Source organism: Pieris brassicae, chromosome 2, assembly GCF_905147105.1.
Source record: "Pieris brassicae chromosome 2, ilPieBrab1.1, whole genome shotgun sequence".
In the NCBI taxonomy this organism is placed as follows: Eukaryota; Metazoa; Arthropoda; class Insecta; order Lepidoptera; family Pieridae; genus Pieris; species Pieris brassicae.
The window spans coordinates 9,873,107-9,890,997 of record NC_059666.1 but is presented as its reverse complement, the minus strand read 5'-3'; the positions used below and the strand labels follow the sequence as shown (position 1 = coordinate 9,890,997).

The following is a 17,891-nucleotide window of genomic DNA, read 5'->3' as shown; positions in this document are numbered from 1 at the left end:
ATAAATTGTATTTTAATTCATTTATTAACTGATGAATATACAGTTTCGCTATATTGCTTAACGAAGTCCATATACTCAAAGACATTGGTAAATACGGTTGGACCCCCATCGATACCACACGGACTTATACCCCATGAGACGATACCACGAATTACTGGTATACTTGAATCATCATTCCTAATCCTAAGTTTATCACTATCTTCAAAGTTATCATCATAAGCTTCGTCATCATTAGCTTCTGATGGTACCATTTCAATCAATGGTCCACCTGAATCCCCACTACAGGCTGCTATACCTCCAGATAGAGGACCAGTACAAATGTGTGCATTTCTGTCAAGTGGATTAAGTTCATCGTTTTCTAGAAGTTCTGCAACAGCTTTGAAGCATTCTGAAATCGAAATGTCAAAATTTTAAAATAATGATCAAAAGTGATAAATAAAAAAATATATAATTTAAGCCATATAAAGGAATCTCCAAAAAAAATTGTTGTCTGTAAAGTCGGTTTTATGGTCAATAGTTTAACGTGACAACATATAGCAAAACATAGATGAAATGCTTGCGTACTGAAGTCTTCAAGTGTAAGAGAGATGCCGTGCCGTGAAAGTGTACCATGAGAGTAGCGGGATAATGAGCGTAACGCGACAATGAGTCATGCTTTTTCGGGCGGGCAGCCGGCGTTCATCAATTAGATAGAATACCCTAGGTTGTTGGTCGGGTTTACATTTAAGACGATCAAAGTATTTTTATCGACCTTTCACAGCTCTGAATCTCTCTCTAGTTCTTAAGAAATTAATTCAGAGCAAGAACAGTAATTCGTACAACAATGCCATAGCTTGAATGTGCCTGATGGAGATGCCCAGAAGGGGACATTCGTATGTATGCCGATCGTAGCTAGGACTAATATTTTAAAAAAAAACACATAATATGTTTTGCTGTATTACATCAGTCAAAGCATGTATTTCTTATGTTTGTTTAATATTTCGAGTGTTATTTTTTTATCGGTTATGTATTTATGTTGATTTATTAACCAGCTTTTAGGACAGGATTGTGTTTTTTGTAAATAAATAATAAAAGATATCTTTACTGTACACCATATTTTGAAGATCTTTATATATATTTCGATATATATTGTAATATTTTGTATCTGCAGAGTAAAAAAAAATCTCACCATCATAAGAAATGTATTTGACTTCTACTTCTTGTAATCTGTTGGGCAAATCTGGAAGGAAAGATGTTGTTCTTAACGCACCCCATCCGGCCAATTGCAGGGACTCGCCATCGATATTACTATTTAATGGTAACTGTATTGGTTGCACTTCTCTGGTGAAGTAGAATGGTGTCGCAGTTCGAAGTACAGCAATGTCGTATGGACCGATTCCGCTGGAATTATATTTTGGTCAATTATTTTAAACTTGTAACAGAAATTAAGGTTCTGTAATCATTATATTATGGGTAATATATATTTATAAGAGAATGTTATGGTCTCTGGCAGAATGACCAGCGCTGTGGAACACGTCTGTTCCACAGTATAATGCTGTGCCAGACCCAGTTACTACCACAACACATACACATTACACGCTAAAAAGGTACCTTATGCCTTTTTTTCTTCCCATATTTGATATTTTTTTTTTTGTGTTTCAGTGTATGTTTCGTTAGTTATTATTGTTATGTATGTCTGTACAAGTACTTGAATCAAATTAATTTTCACATATTAACTACAACACTGGTACCTCGATATACAATACCCGAGTGTTTTGACATGCGAGCAGCCGAGCGAAAGATATTTTGCTTTGAGATGAGAGCAAGATTTGTGATAAGAGGAAACGCTCGCTACACTAACAGTACCACTTAGACTCTTCCACTCTGTTTGCTTGTTTCCCTCGTTTCGCTGTGGTGTTTTGGGATTAATTTGAACAATAAATTTAAGGTATACCCTTGGTATTTGGGATGTGGTATTCTTTGGTCTACTGAGTTCACTTGAGCTAATGATCCAAAATCATAAACATCGTTTGTTCCAGCAACAGCCTCCAAAGGCAGCCATCTTGTAAGCCATGACTCTTGAATACAATGGGCTGCTGTTAGTACCTATGATAAATGAAATTATGTTTATCATCAGAGAACGGTTTATTGAAGTCGTTGATAAAGGTCGTCAAATCTAAACGTCGCGTATTAGCTAAGTATAAAGTAGCAGGAATTAAAACTTATAAACATCGCAACACTTACGAACAAAAATCTAAAGCTAGTTTCTTACTTAATTATGTTTTAAGACTATGTATAGATTAATCGACTACACATGTACAAAATATTATGTAATAAAATAATTCGGTCTGTTTCTGATTATCGTGTTTAATTACTGGTAACTTTAACCGATTCGGTTAATGAGTTTGTAGACGCTATTAATGTGACAGCGTAAATTTTTGTTTATTATTCTCGTTATTACGCAGATTTAACAAACTAGGTGCTTTACATATTGCTATGTAAGCGTTGTGTTAATGTTTGTAAGTTCTATCGCCTGCTTCTTACATGCAAACGCGCGACTTATAGACTTACTTGGCGGCATTTTATACGGACGGTTAAAACGGTTATCCTAATTAATCATTAGGAATAGTAAACACTGAATATAAAAATACTATTATATACCATAATTGTCTAAATTTAAAGAAAAAAAGTTTACTTTAAAATTTACAAAAAAGGATATATTTGCAATAGCTTTAAGTTGTAAGTTGACTATGAATTTTCTAACCCAATTTTCTTTGATGATGCTCCCGCCACAAATATGGCCACGCAGCCAAAGAAATCGTAATTGTAAGGATACTAAATATGGGTGACTGTTCGGTTTAGCTTCATGTCCACCGATTATCCTTGCTTGTGGAACAGCTTCATTTTTTGTGGTTGCTAGAAAAAATTTTTAAAAAAGTCTTGCGAATAAAGATATTATGTGAGGTTTTTTTAAATATTATAGTCATTAAAATATTTCAAGATGATCGTTTTTTATTGGGAAAAATTACAGATTTTTGTTAAGGTAACGAAAAGTTATACTTAATTTAATGCTAAATTTATATAGCCTTTTTTTTATTCACATTGCATTTACATGTAATACAAAATCCGCTTTATAACAAAAAAAACTTCAAAGTAAGCTTTATTGTTTTAAAATAAATCAATTTTAAAATTAAAATTTACCTGAAAATACTCCCGAACAGAGCGCTAAAATCAAATAAACAGTGAAGTGCATAGCGATAAAATTTTCACTAATAACTTACATTGCAATCAGATTTCACACTTTTATTAAAGCCATATTGTAATTATCACTAAGGGGTGTGCTATAACAAAAGAAAGTATATCATATCATATATAAGTTAAAATACAAAGTTATCAAAACCGAGACGTATTATTATTAATTCCATAAACACTTTATTTGATGTTCGTGAGTAACTTATTGTTTATGTTGTTTTTATGTTACCAATTTACTAAAATTAACGCTTCTTTTAACAGTAATTATAAGGAGTTTTATGTCTCGCTTCCTGTCCATTGTCTTAACGCAATTTTCTGCTTTTTCTGCATTTTGAGAACCGAAAAACTAGAACCTCCAGCTTAGAATACTATGTGGTTCCAACAGCCCTTGTTGGAAGGACTGTTAAGTAAGAAAAGTCTCGCTCCCTATCCATCGCCCTGCGCTATTTTATAGATGCATCTTCTGCGTTTTGATAACCGAAAAACCAGAATCTCCAGCATAGAATAGTGATGTAAGAAGTTCCATTAACTGAAACTAAAAATCACTGTTGCTGATAGCAAACAAAAGCTAAGTTGAGTTCATTTTTCTTTAAAATAGCTGTTCTTCTGTGTGTTTAAAATAACCCAAACCTTTTTTTATCATCAAGCGACTAATAATTAAGACAAGTTTCTAATCTGCGAACTTCGTGTAAAACGCTGTTCTAGCAAAATATAATATTAGACAGTACTCTTCGCGACAGCCCATGCCTGAGCGTCGTGGTCAGCAACATCTGGATTATGTGTTACAACCAGTTTCTGTCCAGCTCCTCTCTTACTTGGGTACCATTTAGGGCGTTGAGTCTTTTACTTCAGTCGGTCCATCTGGTTGCGTTTACCAAGCGATCGTGTTGTTGAAGAAAATATTAAATTCTTAATTTACTGGCCATTAATTACAGAAAAACAATTACAAATAATTAGATAGAAGTAATAAACATATTGTTTTCTTCTGCAAATAGTTTTGTTCTCTTCTGACATAGACAATATTAAAATGATTTCTTATGTATAAATCGCTGTGTAGTGGTAGTATCACCCTGTAGAACGACCTTTAACAGCTACGGGTTATTAGAATATTAATCGAGCTCAAGTATTTAGCGTACTGCGTAGTAAATATGTCCAAAAACTGATTTATGCTTGAAGGATAAAGTTTTTCAAGTTTTCTCACCTATAATATGATTTGTATTACACATAATTGTTTAAATCTTTAGCCTAGTTCATCTTTAGCCTAGTAGGAATGTTACACTCTAATCGTTAGGAGGCGGCTGTGCACTCAAAAATGTCTCCCTATAGTTGCGTATTTAATCTAGTGTATCGCGCTTACGCGGAAACATAATACATATACGTGTTAGATGCAGAAGGGTTTTTATTTCACTAGTTTAAATAACCTATGAAACAGATAAAATTTAAAAGTTCGTAGGCTGTATTAGTATTCAATTAATATGCTTTAGTTAGGCCTAATCTTCAAAAGACACGTGTACAAATTTGACAACTGTCGTACGATTACATAATTTGAGTGAAGAAACTTTAGTTTGTTTGGCCGTGTGGTGCCGGCTTATAGAATAGCAGCTCCCCATCTCTACCTGTGGGTGTCGTAAAAGGGCTTTTTTAAGCGTAGGGCAGTGACGACCCCATCCTCTGTTGGGATAATTGAACAACAACTACTTCCACCAGCGCAGTCAGTCCAAGTAGTGGGAGTGTCATGCTGCATTAGCAGCCGAATGAGCTGATTACTATCGTGGTAATACCGCTTAGTATATATAAAAAGAAAGTATAAAAATGGATATTTCAGCAATGCTTTCACGGTTTACTGCTCCGGTAATCGAATCGACTTAATGAGAGGTATGGTAATAAAAAATATATTATATTTTAAAATATTTTATTTAAATTGACTATGTTTCACTAAAATTAAATTATATTGGTATGGAGAACATCGTTATTAAATATTTGTTACGTTTACCCTTTCTAAAATAAATATTAAATAGAGTTTAGTTGTTAAATATAATAAAAATAATTTAAACCTTATGTACTTGTAATGACAAACTTAAGCACAAAAAACTATTGGCAAAAAACAGGAACATGTTATTAATAAATTTTGGAATTATTCCAGATTTTTTTTAAAATGAGAAAATCTCCACACCAAAATAAAATCTCCGAAATTAAATCTTGTTTATCAACTTTTATAGATCTTTATTTATTAAATTCATTTAATATCAGCCAAATTGTTACAAAATTATAATACACTTAAAATATTTGACCAACATTACAAACGAATTTAATATTCACACAACCAAAAATGCAAGAAAAGCATATAATCATGATTTACAAAATTGCAATAATCACTAAAGTAAATTTATTATTTTGGTTGTACATAGCAATATAATCTACCTATAATAAAAAAATATTATGCGAGTATTCTTAATGCTTAATATTTACAAAAGTATTGTTATATTTCGATTAGCAGAAATGTCAGAAACAAACAGGACCTTTGGTTTCCTAGATAATTAATAGATGTAGGAAAATCTTGTAAAAGATGCCGAACCGCCTTAAAGGCCTCGTCAGGGCATAACATCTTGAAAAACTGAATTACACCAAACAAAACTGTCAATATTTTACGTAATTATTAGTAGTTATTACAAAATTCATAATGCTATAAAAAGGGTCTGTCACTTTTAAATATATCTAGTTTCAGAACTTGGGATCCTAGTAGGTACTTCAGCCACAGATTAATAACAATCATGAAATCTTGTTAGTGATAAAATTTTCAAGGGATGTTTTAGCAATCAAAGTAAAAAAGCAACTGACTAATCCAAAACGATTACTTCAGATTTAACTTGCGTGCATATATTTTGATCTTCTTTAGTCATACGTTGCAAATGATTTATTATTTATTATTATGTTGGCAAGATACTTGTTTGAGTAAACTCCGCGTTATTATATTATAAGGCTAATAGCTAAAAGCTCCAGCGACTATTGTCAGACTACGATAAACTATAATCCCGTAAATATTGGCAGTTTATCTACGTCGTCATCAGGATTATCACTGAGCCAGTTTTTGTAAAGCAATTTTGGTATTACGTGGTTGCGTGTATTTGCAAGTGTAATTGGATTTCTTCTATATTCCGCTAAACGTTAGTGAATAGGATAGTAAGGTGGTGTTATAGACGGTAAATGATGCCCGCATCGGGGAAAGTTTGGTGGTACTGGCGGGAGATCTGACTGCGTCCCGATGTGTAATATTAGGTTCATTCCTATGACTATGTGATATATGAAGTGGCAGTGGAACAGCCAGTATCCTGAAAAAAGAAAGAGCAGTTACAGAACTGTTTCATAAATAAAAAAATCAATTAAATCGCGTGGGAAATTACCGTTATGTAACAAAAGTTGGAGGACTTTAATCAATACCGTCAATTGTTTTGCTGGAAGTGGAACCCAACACTCGAGACATTTTTATTAACCAAGCAACTGTGTCACGGAGGCAGTGAAAACTATCCGAACTAGATTGTAAATTTTCAAGCATTACGTTTATTTTTTAAACGAGCAGGCTCACCTGATGTTAAGTGGGATACTCACATTACCAGAAGGCTCGGAATTGCGTTAGCCTTTTAAGAATTTGTACGCTCTCTTCTTGAAGGACCCCAAGTCAAATTAGTTCGAAAATAGTCGAATTGGTTCGGAAATACGGATACACTTAATTACCTGGGTTATCCGCCTTTAATCGTAAAACGACATATCCGTTGTTTGGTACAGCTAGAGTATCTTTCAAAGGCGGTAGATCATACTGCCTGTGCAATAGTCCCTTCCTGTCAAGATCTAGAGCATGCTTCAGGTTGATTTTCTTGATATTCTTGTCTGGTGACCTTCCCATACCGATGACAGAGTAAGACGTCCCGTGGAGATGGAACGGATGAGATAGATTCGGCGATTGAACTGTAATCGCACGGTTTATTGTTATTGTTTTGATAAAATCTTATTTTATACTGTATATATATTGGTGTACTCAAATGTTTCAGAGAGAAATCAATCAAGTAAATAGAACCCGTTAAATAAGGGTTCAAAGAGATATTAAGAAATTATCAATTCTCCTTAAGAGATTATAGTGAAACATAATGTAATGATATATCACTGTTTGATACGTCCTAACTTTCCAATATATTATGTACAAAAGTCGTTTTGAATTGAGTTTCTGCTTGTATATATAAACTAGTGGTACTACAAAGTTTTAAGGTTCTGGGCCTCAGATTTATGTATCTGTTTCATGATCATTCGTTAATCTAATAGGCAAGTAGGTGATCCTCCTGTGGCTGGCACTAAGGTAAACCAGTTTTTTCACGATATTTTCCTTCACGTTTCGAGCGAATGTCACATAGACAGAAGGTCCATTGGTGCACAGCCGGGGATCGAACCTATGGCTTCAAGGATGAGAGTACTGTTCTATTATAATAATTAAAAAAGGCTTCTCAGAGCAGAGATCAATGAAATTCGTACTGTATATAATTGTTACCAAATGTATACTAGTTACAGAAGCTACAAAAATAATCTAGAGATTGACTAATTATTATCTTAAAGTTATTGTGAAATAAAAAGGATATTATTATTTAATTAAATAAATCAATGGCGCTACAACCTTTTTAGGTCTGGGTCTCAGATTTCTGTATCTGTTTCATGATCATTTGTGTATTGACAAGTACGTGATCAGCTTTCTGTGCCTCCTGTGTCGACTTTTTGGGTCTAAGGCAAATCGGTTTCCACACGATGTTTTTCTTCACCGTTCAAGCTATTGTTTAATGCGCACATAGAAACAAAAAATCCATGCATACATGGTGCATAGCCGGCACCTGCACCACCGAACCTACGACCTCAGGGATGAGCGTCGCACGCTGAAGCCCATAGGCCAACACTGCTCTTGAATTAATTAAATTCAATTGTTATTGCATTAGGGAAATAATTATAGCCTTAAAATATGTAATATATATTGAGTCATATATTAAGGATAATGTGTGTAAAAGTGATTTTATTTATATAGGTCGAGTAATTTTAAAGTTCCTTAATTACGAACTAGAACGACAAATATATCTTCTCTAAATTTTTAGCAAAGACGGCGCAAGAATAAAAATAACATACCTTCATCCACCAACACTATTTCCACAATAGAGTTGAGAGGTACATCAATCATATGAGTACACCTGCAGTCCACTGCACAGTTCTCTGGTCTATTGTCGCCATTGCAGAATAGCTCCGGAGACAGTTCGTGCATCTGTGAAAGTGGTGGCGCAGGTGGTGCCCGGTACGATATTTCATCCACTAAACTTAGAACGTGATCACCGCCCGGAGCAACTGGAAAATATTTATATTATAAAAGTCTGAGTTTTAAAAGAAATACCAGTGGTGATACATTTGTGCCTGGTGGTGTAGCTGCTTCGGATTTGTTTTGTTAATAGGCAAGTGGGAATGTGCAGGCGTGGCAAGTATACATATATACGTTTTTATGGCTTAAAGTCATGTCGGTTTCCTCACAATGTTTTCCTTTACCTTGATACGTAACCGGGGTTCGAACCTACGAACTCAGGAATGAGGGTCACACGCTGTAACTACTAGTAGTTAGTTAGACCTAGGTCTACACTAGATGCATGATACATCATACAATCAGCAGATTTTTCCAATTTTCGTCTGCAAAAACCAACATATGAGGTGGTTGCTGGTGCCTGAAGCACCTCTCATTTAAATTCTTCGCGATTACAACGGATTAAACAGTACTAATCTGGAGCTTTATATATTCGGTAGTATCTGATCAATTTTAAAGAAAGAATTGGTAAGTAAATACCTAAACCGTTCTTTGCTGGTATTTTATTTTTATAGAACAGAGGGAAAAGGTTCACCTGATGTTAAGTGATACCGCCGCCCATGGACACTCTCAATGCCAGAGGGCTCGCGAGTGCGGCATTGGTACGTCTTGAAGGACCCTAAGTCGAATTGGTTCGGGAATACTTCAGTGGGCAGCTGGTTCCACATAGCGGTGGTGCACGGCAAAAATTGACTTGAAATAGGATCAGTCGTGGAACGGCGGACGTCGAGGTATACGGGTAGAATTTTGTATTCTGCCTCAACGTCCGATGATGAAACTCAGCTGCAGGTATTAATCCGAACAACTCCTCTGAACACTCTCCATGCTTAACTATTATTTAGTATTTTTATTTTATTTCGATTTTTCGTAACGTTATGTTTAAAAAAATTTTTAGATAGTATTTTAGATAAGATATCTTGTAACATATACAGTAGATATAGTATGTATGATGTACTCACTCCAATAAATAAATAAGTATTGAGTTATACTACTTCATAAAAAAAGCTTACCTAAATAGTTCCTGTATGTGTTCTCCTTAAAGAGTTCTTTCGGCTTATAGAAATGGAATCTGAATGGCAGGAATATTTTTACATCTGGTCGTTCCTGCAATATGTCTTTCGAAATTGCCTTTGCCGATTTCAAATTGCTGACACACACCGCGTCGTTACGTTTAACATCGCAAATTGCATCCAGTGGATTTAATACCTATGAAATAATATTTTATTAATATGAATTCAGTTTTAATCATAATTTCATTCAATATAATACAACCTTGCTACGATCCACGTTCACTCCACCAAAGGTTCTAAAATGTCTAACTAAATTGTGATTAACTACACTATTTCCTGGAGGAAATTTACCAAACCATTCTAATAATTACAAGGATTTTTTTACAGTGGTGTTTATATAATGGGAAAATTTCCTGGATTATGTTTTACACATTAAGACGTCAAAAACGTTGAAACTGCGTGATAATTGATTATATAATTAATTTAAAGAAATATATTGTCCACTAATATCGCAGTTATACACACTTTGATTAGCAAGAGTTTTGCGAATGTTGAGTAACACAAACGATTTTATTTTATATTTTATTAAATGGTACAAAAATTTACAAATTTCTTAAAATAAAATGTTATAAATATGTTTATTTGTAATCGTTGCACTATAATATTAAATTGCTCTGAATGTGTGATATTTATCTTAAAGTTTTTAGCCAAATCAAACATATGTCGAAACGTAACTTACGACACGTAAACCTTACTTTATGGTAACTTTATTGGTAACGTAGATTTCTATGAAAAATACTCTTGTATAAGAGTTTTTAAAACACTCTACAGGTGAAAATCACTCTCCAATGCCTGGTTGTGAGTGCAATTGTACGCAGTCTTCATATTTCGTTGTCGTGTACATGGATACAACCGAGTTAATTGTGTATTTACAATTGGAGAATATATTTACAATACACTACAGGACGTGTTGCCATGCTTGTTAGTTAGGTTAATAATATCTACTAATTTTATTCACACCGACGTGCAGAATGCCCAACTATTTGAATGTTTAAGATAATACCCTAAGTTGTACTTTGAAGCATTCGCGTAAATATTGGACCATAATAGAGGGACTTATAAATGCACGACAATGTTGCAGTTAGTTTTAAATTTACAATACAAACGTTGAAAAAAAACACGTTACATGGCAAGTCAAGAACAAAATTGTTATGTCCATTACAATTAAATAAGCCTCAAATAATTTTGATGACACGTAGATATCATTCAGAATAATGATAAAATGCACACAGAAAGAGAATCACCTTTTAAATAATCACATACTATCAAGAAATTCAGCTGATCATTCTAATACAATATAAACACACGGTAGAGTCGAGCACTTCGATTCCACCAAACACATCACACTAGACAAACATAAAATTACACTTAGTTAACATTAAACTCAACTGGTTTACCAATTTTGCAAGTTTGAAACATAGTATGTTCTAGGAACCGGATTAGTTAGCCGTGATCGGAGGAAGGTGATCTCCGCACGTCGGGAAATTGGGAGGCACTGGCGGCAGATCAGCTTGCGTTCCAACTTGAAGTACGACGTTCATACCTATTACTATGTGGAATAAGAAGTGACAGTGAAGAAGCCAGAAGCCAGGGTTTGTAGCTCTAAATCTCAAGATGACGTATCCGTTGTTGGGAACGGCAATGGTATCCTTTGCTGGTGGCAAATCTCCTTGTTTCAAATGACGTTCTAACAAACCTCTTCTGTCTAGATCTAGAGCATGCTTCAGGTTAATTTTCTTAACGTTCTGGTCGGGCGACCGTCCGATACCGACAACATTGTATGCATATCCGTGCAAGTGGAACGGGTGAGATAAGTTCACGATTTGTACTGAAAGTGAAAAGCATAATTAGAAAAATTTGCATTGAATTGTAATGTAACGCCACGTAATTAAATTTCAACATACCTTCATCTACAAGAACAATTTCCACTACCGCGTTAAGAGGGATATCGATTTTATGTGTGCACATGCAGTTTTGTCCGCAATCGGCGGGTCTGTTATCACCGTTGCAGAATTGGTCGGGGTTTATGTCGTCGTACTGGCTGATGAGAGGTGCAGGTGGGGACATATACGAGATTTCATCTATTAAACTGATTACATGATCTCCCTGCGGTGCCACTGTGAAAGTTGTCACACGTATTAAACAGGAATTCAATTGAAATTATTTAAAGACGTAACAATTGTAATACCATCTTACCTAAGTATCTGTTGTACGTATTCGGTTGGAAAAGCATTTCCGGTCGGTACACGAAGAAACGGAATGGCAAGAATATCTTAACGTCGGGTCTATCTTGTAAAATAGCTGGATCAATGTGTCTGGCATTTTTCAGTTGGCTTACACAAATTGCATCATTCCTGGGTTCGTTACACCTCGCATCCAAGGGGTTCATTACCTGAATAGTTAGTTAGGATAAGCTACGTGCAATTACTAATATTACGTGCATACTACGCTACAAATTAATAAGTATCCACTTTCTCTGTATTTATAATTTTTGTTTTGTTTGCAATCAATACTTGTAAGCGAATTTCTAACTACTGGGGTTTGTACTTGACAAGTAGGAGAAAGGTGCCGCTTGTTATGAGGTACATTTGTATTTTGTGCTTTTTAAAAGGGTGATAAGTGAAACCTTTCTGCTAAATATTATCAGTATATGGAGAGGGATTCCCGTATTATATCTGGATAATACTATAACAACTAACTATGATTCATATTTTATACAGTATAAATATATGGTACAAATTTTCTATTAAATTAAGGGAAGGTGGTTTGTATTTTAAAAACTTGTCGCAGTACTTTTGATATTAAAGTTGAAGCAACTGTGTGCAACAAAATCTACTTAATTATATCGCCGTGTTGCGTATTGGCGAGAATTTTATTTGCAATTTCCGCCAATTAGTAAATAAAGTGTTCAACATTCCTATGGATCTCAGATACTATGACTCCACTTAAGTAAATTTTACTAAATTTAGCTCAACTTTAATACCAAAGAATGCTGCGGTATACCCTCATCATGTATCTAAATAAGGCATATAAATCTAGCCCGTAATAAAAATTGTGAAAATTTACAATAAATTGGCATTTGTACATGGATTTTTGTACTAACTATATACAATAAAATAAAACTCACCACTCCCTGTGGTATTCCAATGTCGTATGTTGGTGATGGAGTCGACGGCTGGTATGGACCCCTAGCGTACCTAAGGATTCCCAGTTGTTGTGCTCTTTTAATACCACATTCTCCAAGACCACGTACTTGTATCCAGTACGCGCCAGGGATATTGTTAGCTTCGATGACAAAGTCGTATCGTTCACCTGAAATATCAAGTTTCCAATTAATATTCTCATAAAGTAACGACCTTACTTGAAGGCTATTACTTAAGTAATTTGTAGTTTGATAATTTAATAGGGCTTTTTGACATAATTGTTACAAGGAAATGCGGTTATCTAACTTACCAGAGAACGAGATAATGGTATTGACTTGGACGGGTTGCACCGGCTCGCCGTCGGTTGCAATTACTGTAAGATTATGGCCTTCGAAAGTGACCTGCGCCGGACAAACTGAAGCAAACGCGTTAATCATTCTAAACCTGTACCTTCTTCCAGGTGTAATTGTGAATACTTCCAGTGGTGTATTGGTCATGAAGCCAGTGTTAGGGTCTCTGAACTGTCCTTTACCGTTAATCAAAACGTTTTCGGGATCTTGTCCAGTGTTAACAGCTAAACGACCTGGATACCTTTCAGCGGCGTCTTCGTGGAGCCAGTCACTGAGAAGCATCACGTGTGTGGTTAAATCGTAATCGTACAAATGACTGTTAGGATCCTTTGATGGCGGTTGACGGACAACGATGCTTCCATAAAGACCGTCCAACTTTTGCAGACCAGTGTGCGCATGCCAGAAGTGAGTACCAGCATTTCCTTGCCATTGGTATCTATAAAATAATATATGTTTAGATTAAAATAAAGGATGCCATTGTAGAGGATTTATACATATAACTATTTTATACAAGCAAAATGTCTTTGATTATATCCCGTATCTGTATCCTTCGGGTATCCTTATAAAACACATCAGATGAAATGTATGAAGTGTAATTTACTCTAAGTAAAAAAAAACTAAAATATGTATTCGACACTTGTAAAAGCAGAGTTTTCATATATTATTGTTATTTATTTTATTCTCTTAGAATTTACATCCACTTTGCAAAATCAAGGAATATGTGTTGGGTTGATTTACTTACCTAAAAGTGTTTCCTTGTTGTATAGGACATTGAGTAACGAAGGGAACACCATCGTAGTACTGAGAACCACGTTGCCAGATACCGTGCCAGTGAATTGTCACTTCCATGCCTTCCATATGGTTTTCAACGTCAACAACTACTTTATCGTTTTCACACACTTGGATTGAGGGTCCAGGCAACATTCTGTTTGTAGATAAAATACCTCTTTCAACTCCGTCAGCCAACACACATTGACAATGCGACCACACAACGTTCGTTGCATTTGGAGTACATACTTGACAAGCTCTGAAAATAGAAATAAAAAATTATTATTTTATTTTACAAAAATCGTAACCCTATCGACAAGAATGCATAACCAATAAAAATCACACGAAACAAAAAACAAACAAGACGTTAAGAAACCAAGCTATAGAATTACGAAATAAAAATTCGTAAAGTTTTAATTTAATGAATAAAATTTGAGGTAATACAGGCTTAAGTGAATTAATTGTATGGAACAGTTGCTCATAAAGAAAAAGGTTTTATATCCAATTAAAATTCTATCACATTACTATCATTACATATTGACTATTAATTGAGATTGATATAGTTGACGCCTATGAATCTACGGTAGTTGTATTTGGATCTCTTGGACCGTATAAATGTTGCTGAAAGTGTTTCATGACTATCAAATGTAACAACATTATTCCCTCAATTACATACACTTTTAACAGCTATCACTATTCAAACTGACTTGACTCGAGACTGAATATTATGAATAGGAGTATAAAATGTTTTTAGAACAAAATTAAATACAACTACGAATTAAATTATTAACTTTAAAGGGACCTAAAGGGACTCCTAATAAAAAGTAATTTTAGTTATTATATTTTAAGGTTAGTTATTGTTTTTTGTTAAATTAATTTGTGTTAGCAGTATTATGTTATTTTAATATAAATATTTAGATAATAAAGCGAATAACACTTTACCTACACTTTTAATACATAAATGCAAATACTGCATTATAACGTTATCAAAGTATGATGCAATAATAAAAAATTAACAGGAAATTCATAAATAACGGTAAATGTGAGTTGTTAAAAACAATAGAATTCTTATTATCTAGTTAACGCCCGCGAATTAAAGCGAAACCGGATACTGAATACGGTTAACATATCAATTAACAGGTACTCACGCTCCAAGAACCGTGTAAAACTCGAGTGTAAAATGATAGTAGCAAATTCTCGGTGGCTCGTTTTCCCTGCATGCTCTGGCACATTCATCAGGAGCTGATAGGGCTGAGTTACGTCTAAGTTCAGCTGTGGCACTGCTCGTGAAATCCAAATGTTTCAGGCCCAGCTTGCCATTCCCGTTTCTCGTCAGGGGTGGGAGAGGGTTACTCCTGAAGGTACCACTAAGTGGACCGCTGCCACTAGTTTGCGCAAAGGGATTAGATGAGGGCCCAGCTGTGCTGTCAACCGTTCCGAATGTTGAAAAGGGATCATTGCCAGTCGGGTGTGTCTGGACAATCCCATGTGTTGATGCGAATCCATTGTTTAAGGTGTCCCGGAACGGTGTAGCTGTACCCGCCTGCCACCACGATGCGGATGTAGATTGGTCTTCTGATGTGCCGATTGCTTCTGTAACGAAACAAGAAAAAAAAACATTAAATTCCGTTTCTCCCTAAACGTGAGTTCCGCAGTCAATGCCTTTATTAAAAACATTTCATTGTATTGGCACGAGGAAGTGTTCGGTTATTTATTGATTTGTAATCGTGATTATTTTTTTATACTCGTAGTACTTATTGGTTTAGATACGATCTTAATACGCTCTATTCATATTAAAAATAAAAGCAGTGGCGCTACAACCTCTTTAGGCCTGGGCGTCAAATTTCTGAATCTGTTTCATGATATTTTTTCAATCTAATAGGCAAGTAGGTCAGCTTCCTGTGCCTGACGCACGCCGTCGATAATTTGGATCTAAGACGTGTCGATTTCCTCATTAAGATTTTCTGCACCGTTGGAACGACTGCGCATATAGAAAGACCTCAAGAAGACTCTTCTTCTTGAGGTCTTCAGCGAGCGAAGAGTCGCTCGATGAAGCCAAAACGGCTCTATTAATATTATCTATGCTTATTGTTCGTTATGAGTTATGTATAGACACTTCTCTGTTCGCAATTTACAATGCTTTATTTCGCCATTGTTCAATATCTTGTGATTTGAAATCGTGTCCACCGATATGTTTGCGATAAGCCCACGGCGATTCAGTACAGGTGCATTTATGCAAATTGTTTGTTATAGTGGTTAAAGCAGTGACTGTGTTGTCACAGGGATTTTGAAATACCGTACTGGACATTTCGTATCTATCCTTAAAGCAAGGACTTTTACTTCCTAGTTGTGAAACTTCGGGCTATTTTATTCGTCAGTTGAACACTTTGATACAATCGTATTTCGTTCTGCTGACTATTAGTTTTTGTTAATAGGTTAGCTTGGGGCCGCGGCCCTGAACCAACTTTTACTTCCTTGTAATTGAATAACGTTTGAAATATAAAATTTTGTCGCAAATTGTATTTGAAATCGCTAGTTACTTAAAACTTTTGTAAAACACATTACAATTGGAAATAGTCGCGAAACTGCTCAATGAAATTATTTGAAATACTAAAAAATACCTTTTTTAAAGTAATTAAAGTCTAGTTACACACTTGTATGTGATAAATCACTCGAAATATTGATATTCAATATATTCAAGGCATTACAATTTTAAAACAGCTTTAATATTTAGTCGATAGTCATTAAACTTAAGGTTTAATTTGATTTTAAATCATTGATTAATTAACTACTGTAAATTGAGATACTATATTTTGCTAAATATTTCTCTTTCGAAGTGGCTTTTTCAGCGACATTTCATGATTCACATATACAATATCTTTTCAGTTAGCTTTCAATCTAATTATTTAATATTGATGAATTGACCAATGCTGTATAAGATCGACATATACAACTGGTATTTTTGTAAATATGGAAGTATGTAAGAAAAAAAAACTACTTACTTGTCCCTACCACGGTTGATTCGACGAGATTAATAGCCACATAAAAAGAGCCATTAATAACAAAAATATATAATAACGATAGCAATGATAGTAATAATTCTATTACATTTAATGAAATTCTGTAATAATCTTAGTAGTAATAAGGTAAAATGAAATAATTGTATTATTTGTATTGCTGTCTATGATAATAAAAGCCTTTTGTTTAACTTTATCTAATTTTACTTTATTTAACCAATTTCTGTAAAATTGCATATATTAGATATTTTTTCGAAAAATAAGGTCACAAAAAAGTATCACTTCTTACGTGTGTACACTAGTACACGCACACATTTTTTCAATACATTGTATCTTCACTGAGACATCACGGAACTTTAAACTTATCACTAATAAGTAATTTTAAGTCTAACCTAATTTACTAATAAGACACTCTGTTCTTGCATTATATTTGTTCACTTAACACTGTTGTGTACTTAAGACTAACGTGCACTAACACTAATTCAAATGGTTTAAAATGTCAGCATAAAGTTCATTATTGGAGACTTAATGTCAATTTCCTCAGCGTACGTATCATTTTCAAATATAAAAAAAATCATTCGTGGATTGGATTACGTATTACCACACCAACCAAACATTTAGTTAGCAATCGTCCGTTAGATTTTTAACGAATTACCTTTTATTGTAAAAAGTAATTCATATTTAACATTATTTTTATGCCGGATCACTTGCGTATTCGTAATAAATTGCCATTATTACGAATATTATTTAATAGATTGCTTTTGTTTAATAAACATTTCCTTGTATAGATTCAAACCGATAGTATCAATTTACTTCGCAACTAAAAGTTTATTATTGTTCTAATTGGGTATTTATGTTAATTCGGTCGTAATATTGCACAAATATTAGATTTTATTGCGCCCTAATGTTAACTTGTTTAGATTATGATGAATAAT

The 17,891-nt window shown here is 34.4% G+C and overlaps 2 protein-coding genes across 2 annotated transcripts in view; both read right to left on the bottom strand.

The window, feature by feature from the left end:
* Positions 1–17: 17 nt before the first annotated feature.
* Positions 18–8,440, bottom strand: LOC123720232 (trypsin-2-like). The gene is made up of 6 exons (XM_045676771.1): positions 8,389–8,440; positions 2,744–2,895; positions 1,934–2,085; positions 1,169–1,320; positions 258–388; positions 18–167 (listed from the first exon to the last, which is right to left on the bottom strand). The coding sequence occupies exons 1-6, from the start codon at positions 8,438–8,440 to the stop codon at positions 18–20; spliced, it is 789 nt and encodes a 262-aa protein (XP_045532727.1).
* A 1,772-nt stretch (positions 8,441–10,212) lies between these two features.
* LOC123719928 (laccase-1) overlaps positions 10,213–17,891 on the bottom strand; it is a 53,282-nt gene continuing 45,603 nt past the window's right edge. Inside the window, exons 2-8 of the mRNA XM_045676246.1 lie at positions 15,088–15,532; positions 13,914–14,198; positions 13,132–13,607; positions 12,806–12,990; positions 11,875–12,070; positions 11,583–11,795; positions 10,213–11,506 (exon numbers count right to left, since the gene is read on the bottom strand). Of these exons, the coding sequence (XP_045532202.1) occupies positions 11,118–11,506; positions 11,583–11,795; positions 11,875–12,070; positions 12,806–12,990; positions 13,132–13,607; positions 13,914–14,198; positions 15,088–15,532 (2,189 nt within the window). The 3' untranslated portion in view covers positions 10,213–11,117. The remainder of the gene's footprint in view (positions 11,507–11,582; positions 11,796–11,874; positions 12,071–12,805; positions 12,991–13,131; positions 13,608–13,913; positions 14,199–15,087; positions 15,533–17,891) is intronic.

What these genes read in the sequence shown, in the direction of transcription:
- LOC123720232 (XM_045676771.1), bottom strand. Translation starts at nt 8,440, where the DNA reads ATGATTGATGTACCTCTCAACTCTATTGTGGAAATAGTGTTGGTGGAT. An exon ending in AATAGTGTTGGTGGATGAAG is followed by an intron (nt 2,896 to 8,388) that starts GTATGTTATTTT and finishes AATTTTTTCTAG; the next exon opens with CAACCACAAAAAATGAAGCT. An exon ending in CAAATACATTTCTTATGATG is followed by an intron (nt 389 to 1,168) that starts GTGAGATTTTTT and finishes TTTCGATTTCAG; the next exon opens with AATGCTTCAAAGCTGTTGCA.